Source organism: Sapajus apella, unplaced genomic scaffold, assembly GCF_009761245.1.
Source record: "Sapajus apella isolate SASKATOON/1434 unplaced genomic scaffold, GSC_monkey_1.0 scaffold67, whole genome shotgun sequence".
NCBI classification, from domain to species: Eukaryota; Metazoa; Chordata; class Mammalia; order Primates; family Cebidae; genus Sapajus; species Sapajus apella.
In genome coordinates this window covers 4,075,705-4,093,920 of record NW_022437007.1, presented here as the reverse complement: position 1 = coordinate 4,093,920, position 18,216 = coordinate 4,075,705, and the positions used below count along the sequence as shown (strand labels likewise).

The window sequence follows — 18,216 nt, the reverse complement described above, 5'->3', positions numbered from 1 at the left end:
TTATAGAGGTTGAAAAATATTTTATAAAATGGGTTAACAATTGATTAAAACATCTAATTTGATAATTAACATAACACAATTCAAACCCTTTTGCAATTACCAGGAAAGCATCAACTTTTGTTTATTTGTTCGGTTTTTGTTTTCCAAGTCAGATTTATTAAGGTATTTACACAGAGTAAACATTACCCTCTTTAGTGTACAGTTCTATGAGTTTTGATAAATGCATACAGTCTTATAATTACCAACAAAATCAACTTATAGAAAATGTTCAGTACCCTAAAATGTCCCCTTTTGCCTTTTTGCAGTCAACACACAGCCAAACCTTAGGCATATATGTTCTCTGCTACTATAGTTTTGATTTTTCATCTTTCCTATGTTCCATATGTTTCTCAGCATGACACTGAATCACCCAGTGTACATTCCTTTTATTAGATCATAGTTTATTATTTATAATGCAATCTTATAACTGTACCAGCCACAACACCCTTTGCATGTGTCTATTAAAGAGTAATTATAGAAATGAGAGTTATTTATAATCTACACTTAGAAAACATTACCTTCTGATTTATGTTGACTACTATGCAATTTTGTTTTACTCACTATGTTATTTTTGTACTCTTTCATGATCAGTAGTCAATAATCATTCACTCAACAAATCTATGGAAAGCCCTTCACAGAAATGCAGTAAATCATGGTTTCTTTGATTAAAAGGGAAAACTATCTTCGTATAGTTAACAGATTGGTGGGGGAGGCTGATGTTTATTTTTAAATTGTAACTGAAATAATTGTTTTAAAGGACAAGTAGAGTTCTGTAAAGGTGTAAAGGTCTACACTACAGGAGTATTAATATTGGCTATCTCAATTTTCTGTGGAAGTGACATTTAAGCTGAAATCCAAAGAGTACATGTCTGTTAGATTAAGAGCCTGTGAGATGTATCTGAAGGATCGGAACATTTTAACAGTGAACAGGCAACTAATTATGAAGTGTACTGTATAATTGTGCTCAACTTCCAATATTTTTTTTTTCCTACAGCAACTTGAAGGGTAAAAGCTGAAATTCTTAAGTAAAGTTGAACCTAGGATTCTGTTGATTTTATTTATTTTTGTTAAACTCATACATACCATAAATTAAAATTAATTTGGGGGTGGAGGGACACTGAAGAAAACATCCATATTGTGTGTGGAGATTATACTTCAACTGTTGAAGGTTTGACTTCCTGATTTACCCTGTAGCAGGATGTTTTATCGCTCAAATTTCAGTTATAATGTACACATCATAAAGTTAATGCATGGAATATTTACATACTCCCAGAAGATGTGTGTGTCCTTTTGCAGTTAACTTCTCCTAATCAGGCAATAATTTTTATGATTATACATGAGATTTCTTTCTTTCAGAAGAGTTTCTCATAAAATCCAGTGGAAAAGAATGGGGATTCTGTAGAGTGTAATGCTCTGAAAATGTCAATTGGGTCAAGTTGGTTGATTGCATTGTTAGCTCTTCTATTTAATTATTGGTTTGTTGTCTATTTATTCTATGAATTCCTGAGAAACTGATGATAAAATCTCCTCCATGCTTTTGGATTTTTTTATGTCTGTCACTTACTCTTACCTGAATTTTGATGTTCCGTCCTTATGCACACACCTATATCGATTTTGAGTTTATTCCCTATAAATAATAAATAACAGCTTTATTATTATTACATTGGTTATTCCTTTGGTTTTTACTTTTTAATTGATACTATTGTTTCTTTGCCTCTGCTATTCTGCACTCTTTTTGGTTGTTGTTTAATTTTCTGTCCATTACCTTTGTAGCGAGACCTATTTTTTATTTTTACTTATTGCTCTAGTGCAAACAAAATGAATCCTTAACTCATTTGTCTAATCAGGGTCAACATTATCCCTTGTCACATTTCAGGATTTTTACCTGAATGTTGAACTTCCTGCTTTCTTTTTTCCCCTTCATATCTGACATTTCACACTGCGTAATTCATGATGCATGCTTTTAATTCACAACTATAATAAATGCACAGCAGTATAATTTTATCTACCTGTCTTTCTCATCCTTTGTAATTGTTGCCACATCTTTCCCCCCTCAAACGTTACAATCTCATCTTATAGTGCTGTTACTTCTGCATGCTTAAGTACTTTTAAATAAACTATGAAATTTAAAAATACAAACTTTTATATTTGTCCTCTTCCTTAACGCTTGTTTGGATACTTTTAAATTTACTCTTGTTTTGGGGAGTTATATGGATGGATATTTAATTCTAAATTGATAGAAATTATTTCTTGTTTTTTAGTTCCTTGTGGATAGCTATTCATTAATTCTTACCTCCATTATTTAGATGAGAAATGATCATTCTTATCTTCATTTTCTTGTATATAATGTACCTTCTTGTCTCCTCCCTAAACTTTGAATTCTTTCGTTGTTTTTGTTTTTGTTTTTGTTTTTGGTCTGAGATTTTTAATAATTTGAGTACTATGTGTCTATTTCTCCCTTCTTGGATTTTGGTGAGCTACTTGTCTCAGTAGCTCAAAATGTAAATTTTGTTAAATTTAGAAATTTAGCCTCCAATTTTACAACAAAGTTTTTGATACATGGTATTTCTCATCTCTTCTTTGGACTCCATTTACATGTATTATTATGTAATATAATGGATGATATACTAAGTAATTAAAAAAACACTTCAATAATGAAGACAATATTGCATAAGTTTTATGTTTAAACTTTTTCTCTTTAAAAAATAGGTAATATTTATAGTGATAATTCATAAGACCCAATTAGGCATCATAACATACAATATATTATGAATTTAAAATGTTTCTATAGGATCTGAGAAAGAAATGATCATGACAGAAGACAATAGTGTTTCAAAAATTTCTTAAGAGTTGATTTTTTCAAAAAATTGTTCATGTAATTGAAATGTCTCTGGATGGAAGATTGTGGAGATTCCATTTTTACTGAAATTAGGTAAATGGTAAAAAGAGGGTGAACATTTGTACAACTAATTCTTTTGTCTCTTTGTTCAGTAGATTCAATTAATAGGCCTATTTGCTTACAGCTATGCCTTCAGCCAGTGATCTAAACTTTTTATATTGGAACTCTCATGTTTTATTTACTTCTTTACTCTGACATTTTAAGATTTTAATATATGACCAGTATGCCTTAAAGTGCTCAGTAGTCCTTGCTGAAATATGGGCTTAACACAAGAGGTGGCTCCATTTCAGATTTTTTTCTCTTTCAATTTTTTTAATATTAAGTTTAAAGATAGTATGTGATATTTTTGTTATTAAAATAAAAATTTAAAGTATTTAAAGTATAACATTGTTATAGCTATACTTTTACATACATACAATTTGATAAATTTATAATATTAAGCATGGATTTAGATCTCTGTTCATAATTATTCACTGGATAACTTTTGGGTAATGGGACAAAATCAAATTTGAAATCTCTTAGCAAGTTTTTGTCTTCTTGAAATATCTGGGGTCATCAAGATACGTGTTTTCAACAAGTCTGTGCACTATGAATAGATAATCAATGGACATATAAAAATCAATGGCATAGCAACTGACCAAATTCACCTTTCTATGATTTTGGTTTTATTTTGTACAAGGCATTTCAGAAGAAATCTCCTATTATAACATTTGAGTACTTTCATTGAATTACATATTACATTTTTTAATAAACATCCAGTCAATGAAATAGAAATGATTGCAGGTATTTCAGAATAAAGACATTAAATCCAGGGGAGCAGTGGAAAAAAGATTTAGATGACTGGAGTAGAAAAAAGAAAAATCTAATAACCCAAAGATTAACAATAGCAGGAAACATTGACTCTCCTTGGTTCTAGGGGGAAAAATGTTAGTACCAAATCCCGGCATCTCACTTTTTCCTGCCCTTCTAGAGGAATACCACATGAGTTGCTATGAATACCAAGGTGAAAGGAACCACATGATCATGACTAGAACTCCTAAGAATGGGTTTCCTCAGACTATATCGCCACTGCAGAAGAAACATGACATGTATAAGGTTAAGACCAGCAGGGACACACTAAGATGTGTCACTGGGAGAGATTCTAAGCTTGCAGTGTTAGAACTGGAAGAAATCTCTTGGAACCAGTTGTTATATGCTGTTGCTGGATAGATACTACAAAAAAAAAAAAAATTGAACAGGGAGAGTTGAATATTTCTTTCTCTTCCTTACATTCAGTGCCCTGAGCAGCTCTGTTTGTCAGAGCAAACTAAATGGTATGGAAGTCTCTAGATGGAAGTTTGTGGAGGTTCCATTCCTCTTGTAACATGTAGCAGAAATAGAAGAGTAGAAACGAGGTCTCCAATTTTCCAAACATGAAATACTTGTTCAAACATTTGGAGAACATGCATCTTCATAAGTCTCACAAAACTGGAATTCTAACTGTATAAATTTTCATTTGTCATTGGTACAGAAATTCAGAACACCAATACAATGATATTTTTAAAAATATAGCAGTATTTCTGGCATTTGTTCAAGGTTATTTTTGACAAATGATATAATCCTAAAAGTTAGTGTAATATATATTTTTAGAAATTAGTTATATTTTGATGGAAAATTAGAAAAATGCTTTCAATAACATTCTATAAAATATTATTTTGTTTATTATAAAGTCCTGTTGTTTAAAATATGTCAAAAGGTCTATAAAGACATACTTTTATGTCTACTCTAATATTTCAGGCTATTACTACTTAAGAAAAATGTAATAACAAATTCAGTGAAACAAATTTGCTTCTTTTGTAATTGCTTGAAGAAAAGCAAATGTATGTCATTATTTGAATTATTAATAAAATAACGAATATTGAGTATTAAATTATACAAGCTTAGAAAAGTATCAAAAGAGTTGAAATTGATTGACATAAATAGAATAAACAAACTATTTCCTTTTAATTTATATATGTAAATGTAAAAAATATTCATGGAAATATTTTGCATTACTATTGTTTTCAGCAAATTTTTGTTATATATAGAACACGACATCTTAAAGAGAAATGCCTCAGGAGGATGTTTGTTTGGAGGATGTTTAACGATACTATAAAATAGGATATCCTTTTTTCAATATAACCACAGGCAGGAGGTGACTTCTCACCTATTGAGTTGTTTAATGCTTTTCTCAGTGTTCACCATGCAAAACACGGACACAGCACAGTCAGACCAGAGAGAGCCAGAAGGCTCCTGCCTCTTGTGGCTGTGTTCATTAATCAATAATGTGGGAAGCAAGAATTTCAGGCTGTATGCTGGAGAGGAGCACATTTTTATTTAGAAGTCAATATATGAAAACATTGAACATGAAAATTCTGCATGAGTTCATAAGAAAATATCAATGACTTCAAGTAATTAATAAAAAGGATCAGGCAAAGAGTTACAAAATAAGTATTTCCCAAAATAGAGGAAACCCTAGACTTGACGAAAAAAGATATTATTCCTTTGGCTCTCTAGGTAGAAACTCTTCAGTGCTTTTTAAGTAAGAAATACAAATCTATATCAGAAGCCATTGTGTTTTCATTATACATAATTTATAATAGTATTTATATTCAGAGATCTCACAAATGCTGTTATCAACTATAACCCCAAATTCGAAATCATATAGTGTCTTTATCCAAGCAACTCTGAATTGGTTCTGATATTTGCCTTAGCTGAAGCTCATATCTATATAGATGTGGCTAATATGTAAGTATACAGATATATAAAATATAAAGTTCACTTTCTTACAGGGATCCTGTAGTGCTTCATGGCAAATTCTGCAAACAAAAAGTTTTACTTACAAAAGCTTTATCAATAATGTTTAAATCATTCATGTATCTGCTAGGTTTTTGTATTAATAGTGTTTTCTAATTATAAAGATTATAACATAAAAATTGAACTCACATATACAGAGGAGAGAAAAAGCAGAGGTTTTTTTTTTTTTTTTTTTTTTAAATTGTATCTTAGGTCCTGGGGTACATGTGCAGATCATACAGGATTGTTGCATAGGTACTTACATGGCAAGGTGGCTTGCTGCCTTCATCCTCCCCATTGCCTATATCCGGTATTTCTACACTCATTGTTTCTCCCCATCCTCCCCACCCCTGGCTGTCCCTTCCCTAGACCCCCACAACTGACCACAGTGTGTGATGTTCCCCTCCCTGTGCCCACATGTTCTAATTGTTCAACATCTGCCTATGAGTGATAACATCAGTGTTTGGTTTTCTGTTCTTGTGTCAGTTTGCTGAGAATGATGGTTTCCAGATTCATTCATGTCTCTATGAAGGACACAAACTCATCATTTTTTATGGCTGCATAGTATTCCATGGTGTATATGTGCCACATTTTCTTTTTCCAGTGTGTCATTGATGGACATTGGGTTGGTTCCAGGTCTTTGCTATTGTAAACAGTGCCACAATGAACATACGTGTGCATGTGTATTTATAATAGAACAATTTATAATTCTTTGCGTATATACCCAGTAAATTAATATCACCATCAAACACAATTGCTGTAATCACTCCCCTTCTTTGCATGAGGTTAAGTGGGTGCATATCCCAGCCTCAGCCAGAACTAGGCATAAAATAGGAGGGAAAATTTAACCTTTACTATTCAAAGCTCCTGAGACTCTAGAGTTGTTTATTAACTCAGCTTAATTTATCTATCCCACAGATTAAATGTAGTATTATATGCTTTCTAAAACATATACTAAAATATCAATTTCATATGTTAAATTTGAGGGACTTAGGATAAACCATACTAGGAAAATAAAAACAACAAATACATTATTAATACTTATGTCAAGCATACGGAAATTCAAATCAATATCAATTAAAAAAGGATACATATGTAATGAAAAAGACAAAATGTTGTATAATAAAAATATAATTATAATAAACAACAAAACGGTATGTAAAATAAACACATAAAGCAAAAACAATTGAATATTTAAGAATATCTTTATGAAATGCACTTTTCATATAAGTCAGAGACTTCACGGTACATCATCTTTACTGTATGTTTTGGACTAAACTGATCTAAATATAATAATCAAAAGTTAGGCTAAAAATAATTGTACAGTGTATTTGAGAAAGTGATCAAATAGATGTACAGAGAACTTTACAATATCTGAAACCAGTACAAATATAATATCAAAATCAGAAAAAAAATCAATATCAAATTTACACTGGATTCAAATGTTTCTTTTGGATTCCATTGGTTACACCTTTAGATTATTTGCTTTTGTGTTCATGTATATGATTTATTTTTATGTACTTTTTTTTAATGTGAAAAGCTTTCCTGTTTATGATACCAAACGTATACTGGATTCAATATTGTCCAATTCTGTGTGAGATTATTTGATCACTCTTCTAAATGTTTTGTCTTTGGTTGGAAAGACAATATTATAAAATATAAGTTTCAGGAAACATATTTATTAATTAAAACAATAATTCAAATCCCTCAAGATTATTAGTTTTATTTTTTGAATTTTATAAAATAATCTTAAATTTCATCTAAAAAACACATTTCTGAGAGTAAAGAAAAGAATACTAAAGTATTTCAACTGTGAGAGAATATTTCATCAGAGTCACGAACTATGGACTCATTGTAATTACATCAATATAATACTAGTAGATATAGACAAAAGATTAGTAATCCAGTAGATCTCCAAAGGAGAAAATATCTTCAATGTGACAAATCAACATAAAATATATTATTTAAGTAATGGTTCTGGCATAACTGAATATCTGAGTTTTTTTTTTTTTTTTTGAGACAAGGTCTCACTCTGTCACCCAGGCTGCAGTGCAGTAAATAGTGCAATTTTGACTCACTGTAACCTTTGCCTCCTGGGTTCAAGTGATTCTCCAACCTCACCCTCCTGAGTAGCTAAGATTACAGGCATGTGCCACCACACCCATATAACTGTTGTAGTTTTAGCAGAGATGAAAGTTCACTATGTTGGACAGGCTGGTCTGGAACTCCTGACCTCTGGTGATCCACCCACCTCTGCCCTACAAAATTCTGGGATTACCAATGTGAGCCACAATGCCTGACCATCTCACAGTATTTTAAAACACAGATAGAATCAATCTTTAAAAACATTGGAATATATCCTTTAAAAAATGTCAATGAATGTGCATAAACATTCCGTATGCAGACACTTATCTAATCAAGATTTTAAACTCCCGAAACCTAAATGACATTTGCATGAATAGGTAATAATTCAGAAGCAGAGAGTTACATGCTACATGTTCTCAATCATAAGTGGAAGCTAAATAATATGCACACATGCACATAGAATATGGAATCATTGACACTGGGGACTTGGAAGGATGGGAGGGTGAGAGGGGAGTAAGGTATGGAAAATGACTTAATGGATACAATTATTTAATGCACAATGCACATTATTCAGGTGCTGGTTACACTAATAGCTCAGACTTCACCACTATGCAATATATTGATGTAAAATAATTGCAATGTTTTCCTTAAATTTATACAAACTCTTAAAAAATTCCATTCACAAATATAGTATTTCCAAGTAATAACATATTGGGTTTTGTCAGATATATCATATATTTTGTCAAATATATCATTTCTAATGTGCAAAAGTCATATAACTGGCAAGAATAGAAAGTACAGACACTTCAATAAAAAATGGCTGAAGTCTATGGTACACAGAAAGTATGTAGAATAAAAAAATTAGCCAGTTGTGGTGGAGCATGGCTGTAATCCCAGGTACTCAGGAGGTCAAGGCAGAAGAATCACTTGAACCCGAGAAGCCAGAAGCTGGATGTTGCAGTGAGCTGAGATCGCACCATTGTACTTCAGCTTGGGCAACAAGAGTAAAACTCCATCAAAAAAAGAAAGAAAGGAGAGGAGATAAGTGGAGAGAAGAGGAGAGGGGAGGGGAGGAGAAGGGGAAGGGAAGAAGGAAGGAGGGGAATGAAAGAAAGAGAAGAAAAAAAAAGGAAGCAGAATTTAGCAGACATTTGAAAATATGGCTAAGAGCTTTGTTATGTAATACATTGGAATTTTCATCATATGGTGATATGTGAGAAAAAAAGATGCTCCAAATTATGCATAATATAATAAATCATAATGCAAGTTCTTCTCATCTATACTTATGCTCATATATCTATTTAGAAGTGTCTATGTCTCTACATGCTTATCAGAACATATTAATCAAGTCCCAAAAGATATACTACGATGTTGTTAGAATAGGTAGGTGTTGAGGTATTGAGTTCTAATGTACCTGAAGGGCCAAGGGTGAAAGGAAGAGGAGGATGGGAAATAAGAAATAAGTAAATCATTTAAAAATTAAAAATAACTTGTAAAAGTACATAAGTAGAAGTACATTTATGCATTTCTTACAAAATCATAAATGTACATGTCTTTACATGAAATGATTATACTTTATGTAATTTGAGAAAAGTAAATTTGGCTTTAGAGATATATGTATACACACACTAAAATTGATCTGTTTAACAATAATTGAGGTTTCTGGATGCAAAATGCATGAAAATCATGACAGCAAAAATCATGCCTTCATAGTCCTTTGTGTCTGTTTCTTTTCCACCACCGTGTTCATGCTTCCTGAGTGCAGATTAGCCTAAAATTTCTCTCTATACAGTGCTCAGGGAGCAATTAACAATCTGCAGGTTTGATCTCTTTCAGCCCTCCTGGATTAAAGCTACTTTGCTTCAAGTGGCTTAGTCATCTGAAGCAAGCAGGCATGATTAGGGTCAAAAGATAAATTGAGAAAAATTTGATTTCAAATCTCATTTCTATTATTATTATTATTATTTTTAGTTGCAAAATTGTATATGTAACCTGAAAGAGCTATTCCTATTCTATTCTCTGTGCTTTGGTATTTATGAATTGTTTCAGGTCTCTGCTGTCACAATCTATCTTAAAGATATAAACGTTAATTATTCTGCATAGAATATGCGCTTATTTATGGTCATTATTTGGGAGCACATCGAGAATACTCAGCGGGATTCTCATATTTAGGTAGAGATGTGGAGTACTTTCTCTCCCCGATCATGTTATTTATGTGATTCAGCACATCATTTTTTCCACTCCTAACAGGCCTATTTATCTTGTAGCCACTCCACAAAATTCACTGTATGTTCATTAGGGCACTTGATTAAAAGTACACAAACCCTCATTAATCCCACTGTGCCCTGTAGAGCCATGCAGTGTTCCACATCATTAGAGTTTAGGTCACAATCTCAAATTTTTATGACTCAAGGTAAACTCCAAGCTGTGAGAACCTGGTGTGAACAAGATAGTAAAAATTGAAGCAGCAATATAGCAAGGAACATTAAATACAATGATGAACAAACATAACCATAGAAACTTTTAGGAATCAGAAATAGGTCTTCATAAAGTAAAATGAAGAAATAATGCATTTAAAGACATATGATTTCATTGGAATTAAAAATAAGTACAAGTCAAGTCTTTTTTAGAAGGAATAGTTGGGATTTCGCAGTGCATCCTGGGTCGGCGTAGCCATGGCGTCTCGTGTCGTCGTTTCCTCCGGTGCCTGCCGCCTGCCTGAAGCCTTCGCGCCGCTGCCCTGGGTCTCCATGCTGGCCACCGCCCAGCCTTCCAGCACAGCTCTGTGCTCAGCGCGGACCCGGACAAGGCCTGGACCTTCGCAGCCGGCCTCAGTGCTCGCGCAGGTTCCGGGTAGGGTTACACAGTTGTGCCGCCAGTATTGCGAAGCGCCCCCTTTGACATTAGAGGGCATCCAGGACCATGTTCTTTACATATTGAAACTCTATGACAAGATTGACCCAGAGAAGCTTTCCGTAAATTCTCATTTTATGAAAGACCTGGGCTTGGACAATTTGGACCAAGTGGAGATTATCATGGCCATGGAAGATGAATTTGGTTTTGAAATTCCTGATTTAGATGCGGAAAAGTTAATGTGTCCACAAGAAATTGTAGATTACATTGCAGATAAGAAGGATGTATACGAATAAAGTATCAGACACTTTAGCTTTGTTGAGAGAGGACACAGATGATCCTGACGAATGTCTGCCAGTGAGAACAGAGTTCGGAATTATTGCTGGCTCTGACAGAGTAATTCTGAGGGACTTGTATTTAAATTGTGTAAGTGTTTTTCTCTTTGAAAATAAATCTATAAAACCAAAAAAAAAAAAAAGAATATTTGGGATTTTTTTGGACCTAGTAATAACTTCATGACAAAAGAGAAATATATTACATTTAGTAACTCTTAAGTTCTGAGATTTTGTTTGTTTTAATTTAAATTTACTTACTTTTTGAAATTGGACATCTAGGTACACATAAAATATTTGATATAATGAATTTTGACATTTAAAGAGATAGAGTTAATGGATTAAAAAATCATAATGCATGTTTTGACTTCTAACTTGATGTTTGCTCACTTATATACACATTATTCAAACAGTAAGAAAAGCAAGCAAATGACCAGCGCTAATCATATAGCACCAACTAAATACAGAATTCAAATTTTTTAAGCTTAAACAGAAATACAAATAAAATTCAGAGGTCTCAGAGAATTTAATGATCAAAATTGAAATTTTAGAAAGAAGAATGAAGAAACTAGTCAACATTACTTACTAAGAAAGTATTTAATTCAAGCTTTTGTCATAAGTTGGATTAACCCTGGACATTATTTTTTCTTTTATTCTTGAGATACTGACCAAAAATTGGTTTTACTAGATTGTTAGATTATTTATTTTTAAAAAATATTTATTCTAAAAGTAAAATGATCTATACACAATCACTGAAAACCAAAACAAAGCAAAACCAAACCAAACCCAAAAACATATTTTATTTAATAATCTAAACATTTAAAAATAACATCAAGATAAGCCATTATTTTTGATACCATTCACATTTGATCAGATTCTTAACTATCACTAATACCCAATCACTGGTATTTTTCTAAGAAATGTATATGTTGAATATTTTTTATAAAACTTACCTAAAATCATCATTAAATTTTTAAAGATTACTATATTAATATATCAAGGTTAACTTATAAATATTAATTTGTTTGATTTATTAAGGTTAACATATTAATCACTAGACAGTTTTATTTTTATTTTATAAAACACTATTTACACAAACCAAATGCTTAGGGCAAATTTAACTAAGTCAAAATATTGTGGATTCTAATAACTTTTATATTGAAATATTTGTAAATGTTTCAGCACAAATAGTTTTAATACTGACTTTATGCCTCCATTCTAGATACTTATCTTTGATAAACATTTTATAAGATAAATTTAAAAAAACAATTTGATTGTCTTTGAATTGAGATGATAGAACACCTAAGGCCTTCTAAACTACTTTCCATTCCATTATAGCATATAAACTGGTCTAACTAAAAGTTGATGCTCCATCAGTAGATTATTCCTGCAGTTCAAGAAATTTCTAAGAACAATTACAGAATTAAAATGCAATCTGGAAAACAACTTGAAGTGCTCATCTTTGTATTTTTTGTTCTATTTTTCATTTTCTCCCTTGCATTTGAAGGAACACAATGAAATTTCAACTTTTGCAAGTTTGTTTTCAAAATTATAATTTGTAACATAAACACATCAAAAATTTAGTTTCAACACTCTGATTTATGGTTTCCAACTGATTTTTTAAAAATGCAAGAAATATTTAGACTGCTTCATTACAAAATTGTTTTAAAACTTAGTAGAATACTAAGTTTGGTTTTATAAAATTTCTTCAAATATTCTAACATTTTAAAGTTCAATCGGTATCAGACAAGAGAGAATATATTATAAATATACATTATATAAATAAATGTATATTTCAAATTAGCTTTATTACAAATATATCATGATTCTAATATTTTTAAGTATAAAAATAGTTGTGAACTTTAGAAATAAGAACTTCCATTTGATTGCTAGTATCATAGGTTAGCTGAGATTTAAATTAAATATGTACCACAACCAATTTCAAGCATAGATTTTTTTTAATTGAGTAAAAATATTGTTTATATCATGATGATGTGTTCCATTAAACTCTGTATTCATTTATAATTACAAGCATAAGTAACTGGTCTTCATATTAGTTTTTAAAATTTATATTATACTAGATCAGCCATTTGCTCTAAAAGAAAGGTTACTCTTATGTTTTTCATTTCCCAGTTTTATTTCTTCTGGTGTCTATACAGTCAATGAGATAATTATGCCCTTGGAATGGATATCAAATGAATATTTTGTGTAAGTTACACAGTATTAATTCTTACTTGATAAAATAGAAACTCAATATCTATGTTTTAATTTGTACTGCAATTTAGGGTATGTGTGTGTATGTATGGGTATGTGTGTGCATGCATGCGCTCTTTTTTTAAGCTTATGGCTGCTGAAATGTTCAATTTTAAACTTTAGAAGAAACACTTTATAAAATAATTAAATAAATTGCTGGTGTATTTCATGGAAAAAATTAGGCCATCACTATATCAAGAATACTTAGTTTTTAAGGGGAATTCTTTTAAGTGTTGCCCATTCTGTGTGATGTAGGCTTCTGGTAAGTCATGTAGAGCTTTTAATATTTTGAGATATGTTTCCTTTTTGCCTAGTTTGATCCCTGTCTCTCATCATATTAAAAAATTATAAGGTTGGTGTAAAAGTAATTTGTAGTTTTTGCCATTGAAAGTAATGCCACTTTTTAAATATAAGTTAGATTAACCTGGAACATTATTTTTTTCTTTTATTTTTTGAAATATATTTATTGACCAAAATTTTGTTTTACTAGACTTGGTTTTAATAGAAAGTAATGCGATCCTTTCAATGGCAAGTGATACTTTCAATGGTAAGTAATACTTCCAGTGGCAAAAACCATAATTACTTTTTCACCAACCTAATAGAAGCGAACTTAGAAAACACTCTTGTGGACATTGGTGTAGGCAAAGAATTTATGACTAAGTCCCAACAGCAAATTTAACATGACCAAAAATAAAAAAATAGGACCTAATTTGTAGGGAGCCAGCCCTACATCACCCGTGGGTACCCTGAGTTTGGTGGGGATAAAGGAATGAGAAAAAGACAGATTAAGAGTGCAAAGAGTGGGACCGGGGGCCATCACTTTTCTGATCATCCACACTATTTATTGGTTACAGTCACTTTGATCTACAAGGTAGGGGTGGAGTAATGGTGGAGTGAATCAGTGAGCTGGAAGTGAATCAGTGAGCCAGAACTGGTGTGTCATTCTAAGGACTGATAACGGTGGCAGCTTGGGAGTTCACAAAACAAGAACATGTGGTTATCTTTAGCCATTATCTACATACAGCTGATGGAACGAGGGCCTTACAAGAAACCTACAAGCCTGGCTATGTGGTAGTGCTACCAAGGGATTTTACGTCCTTGAGCACAATGTTTATGGTAACAGAGCCTAGGTCACCCTGCACTGGAACATGAGGCATGAAGATGCCTTCCTCCTCAGAGGCCTCCTTCAGCCTTCTGCAGTTTGTTGTTCCTTGTTTATATGTTACTCATAACCAATTTATGTAGGCACTCTGTAAGTCCTTTCTCTTTTGCTGCTTTTTGCAACACTAATTAAACTAACAAACTTCTGTATAGCAAAATAAATGTTCATCAGGGTAAATGGACAACCTAAAGAATGGGAGAAAATATTTGGAAACTATGCATCTGAGAAAGGACTAATATCCAGAATCAACAAGGAAAACAAACAAATTACCCTAGAGCAGAATCAAATAATCTCATTGAAAAGAGGGCGAATGACATGAATTAACAGCTCTCAAAAGAAGGTATATAAATGGACAACAAATATGAAGAAATGCTCAACATAACTAATCATCAGGGAAATGTAAATTAAAACCACAATGAGACACCACCTTACCCCTACAAATATGGCCATTATTAAGAAGTCAAAAAGCAGTATAAATTGCTGCAGACATGGGGAAGAGAGAACACTTATAAACTGTTAGTGGGAATGTAAATTAGCACAACCTCTATAGAAAACAGTATGCAGATTTCTAAGAAACTGTAAGTAGATCTACAATTTGATCAAGCCATCCCACAATAGGGTATCTCCCCAAAGGAAAAGAAAAAGAAAAGAAGTCATTACACCAAAAATACACCTGCGTGCATATGCTTATTACAGCCCAATTCACAATTGCAAAGATGTGGAATCAACCTAAGTATGCAACAACTGATGAGTGGATAAAGAAAATGTAGTGTGTGTGTGTATGTGTGTATGTGTATGTGTGTGTGTGTGTGTGTACTATAAAAAATGACTGAAAAACATTTAAAACGGACGGTAAACTTAATTTAGAATTAATAATACAATTAATAGCACAAATCTACAATACCATACAGTGCAAACCAATACTTTCAAAAATTTTAGTGCACGAAAAGTTAGTTTTAATATGATCTCATAATTAATGAAAACTTAGTAATTCAAGTTGCAAATAGAGCATATGAAGTCATGTGTATTATCAGTGAGGTTTTTACAATTTCACATATGTTTCTAAGCACAAAACAACTGTATATTTATTCTCTTCTGTATATTAATCTTCTGGAATCAGTGTTACTGGTAAGACAGATTAGGAATCTGAGTTATGGAGAGTCAATAAATATAATTGTATACGTTTACTTTTTTTTGAACTGAGAATAAAATCTCTTTAAAATAAAGATTAAAAAGTTAAGCCATAATATGATTATCATATAAATACTTCTTTTCAAATGTATAAGAATTGCACTGGCTTTCTGAGGATGGCTTTCTAAGAAAGGAATCATATACATTTCAAATGCTCTTCAATTCTTTCCTTTAGAGAAATTTCACCTTAAAGACTTGAAAGCAAGGTTTAAAATGAAACCCCATTTATGTATCATTTTGTCACTTTTACATTTTTTAACATAATTATTCTGTTCATGTAGAATTAAACTCTTCTCATAGTCAGAATTCTAAACTATAGTTAGAAGAATAAATTAATTTTTTATTAAATATGCCCACTTTGTCTTTGAAGTCAAATCTCTAATGCAAAGTAAATTTAGATGTCTTCAGTTACATTGGGATCTGTATTTTCTACATCAGAGTTCAGTGAGTGAGGTTATTCTTACTTAACAATTGCACATTGGGAATCTTATCCACTGAAAGTAATTTTATCGTGAAAATCCATTAGTGAGATTATATAATTTTGAAGGATTCAGAATCTAAATAATACTAAAACTGTATTGATTCTTAATTAAAATTTTTACTTAATTGAGAGTAAAGACATGCACTAAACAATTGAGATAAATATAAACAAAAATATTCCATATTAAGAAAGTGGTATTAAATTATTTTCCTCATTAGTTATAGTTTATTTAGCCTTGCTTAAAACTTCTGAAATTTATTCCTTTGGAAGAAAAGGCATATTTGAAATTATATTCATATAATTCATTTTCCTAAAATTTCAGAGATTTTGAGAAAAGATAAAATGTCTTTCTTACTGCAGGAAAGCAACAATAATTCTTGATGTCAGCTACACTTGTCACCTACTCACACACTTTAACTCTGCAGAAGTCCATAATATGCTACCTAAAACAGAATGTCCATGTAATATAAAATAGTCTCTATAATCTGTGATATGAGATCTTTAAAAACTACCTGAATCTTTCAGAATTATTAAAATAAAAGATAACATAAACCAGTGTGTTTCATCTTTGGCTTCCCTTAGCCTCATTAGGAAAAGTATTGCCTTGGGCCAAAAGTGGAGAAAAAAAATCTCATTCTGTTTTAAGAAAATTTAAAAATTTGTGTTGGGGCAGATTCAAAGCTGTCCTGGGCTGCATGCTCCCCATGGGCCACAAGATGGACAAGCTTGGCATAAACTTTTGGAAAATAAATTCTAAGACAATTTCAAAGCAATGCAAATAAAATATGCATCTTAACATACTTAGATAATTTTACCTTAATTATTTTATATGAATGGAAATTGAAATTTTAATTCCTTAATATAATATGATGTCTACTTAGGTGAGGGCATTATTGCATATAACTCAATTGTAACTCTTTATTATGGAAAGATTAAATCTAAGTAATACAAGATAATAGTGTAATAAAACTTATACACTTACCACCTAGTTGTACAATGATTATATCATAGACAATGACACTTTGTCTTCATCCCTTTACAGTTCTTCTCCTGAATTATTGAAGGATATCACAGGCATCATATTATTTTATTCATTAATAATTTAATACAGCAGTCACCAATCTTTTGACACCAGGGATGGGTTTCCTAGAAGACAAGTTTTCCACAGATGGGGTGGGGTGGGAATGGTTTCAGGAGGAAACTGTTCCACTTCAGATCATCAGGCGTTAGTTGGATTCTTATAAGAAGCCCACAACTTAGATCTCTCACATGCACAGTTCAGGACAGAGCTCACACTCCTACGAGAATCGAATGTTTTGCTGCTGATCAGAGAGGAGGCAGAGTTCAGGTGTTAATACTCCCTCACCCACCATTCAAATCCTGAGAGGCCTGCTTCCTAACAGGACATAATCCAGCACTGGTCCACAGCCTTGGGGTTTGGGGATCCCATGATTTAATATATCTCTCAAAAATATAACATTTTCATGTAAACATAAATGTACTGCTTTTAAGTCTGTAAAAATATTTAACAAAATCATTTAATATCAAAAATATGACAGTTTTCTAATTTTTTGATTTTCATTTCTCCCCATTTGCTTGAATAAAGACCTAAGCAAAATCCACAAATTTACTCTTTAGTTTCTCTTAATGTGTTGGTTAATCCTCTATGTAATTGTCTTAAGAATTACCCTTGCACTTTAAGTGTTGGAGAGAGCAGGTCATTATTCCTACACATTTTACCATCTGAATTTTACTGATGGCATTTTATTGCTATTATTTTACACTTTCCTTGGTCTGCTATACCTTAAAAAATGCAAATTTTTCTATCTACATAATTGATCAGATAAGACAGAATTTATTTTAGGAAGACTACCACAGGTCTTGTTGAGTACTTCCATCAAATGGAATGTCCAGTTATGTTTATGTAATGTCAGCCACTATGTATGATCATTTCATAGATCCATTATTCCATCAGGGGCTTAAAAATACTGATATCTTATCATTAATTCTTTATTTATAAGTTAGAATACTTCTATAAAGAAACATCCACCTTATACTCCTTGTTTCTTATTTGGTTACACTGTGGAACAGTTTCTAAAGAAAAAGA

General features: G+C 31.8%; 1 protein-coding gene across 1 annotated transcript; it reads left to right on the top strand.

Moving 5' to 3' along the window:
* Positions 1–10,512: 10,512 nt before the first annotated feature.
* Positions 10,513–11,168, top strand: LOC116530462 (acyl carrier protein, mitochondrial-like). Its single transcript, XM_032248530.1, has one exon. It carries the CDS (start codon positions 10,513–10,515, stop codon positions 10,984–10,986), a length of 474 nt encoding a protein of 157 aa, XP_032104421.1. The 3' UTR covers positions 10,987–11,168.
* The last annotated feature ends 7,048 nt before the right edge of the window (positions 11,169–18,216 follow it).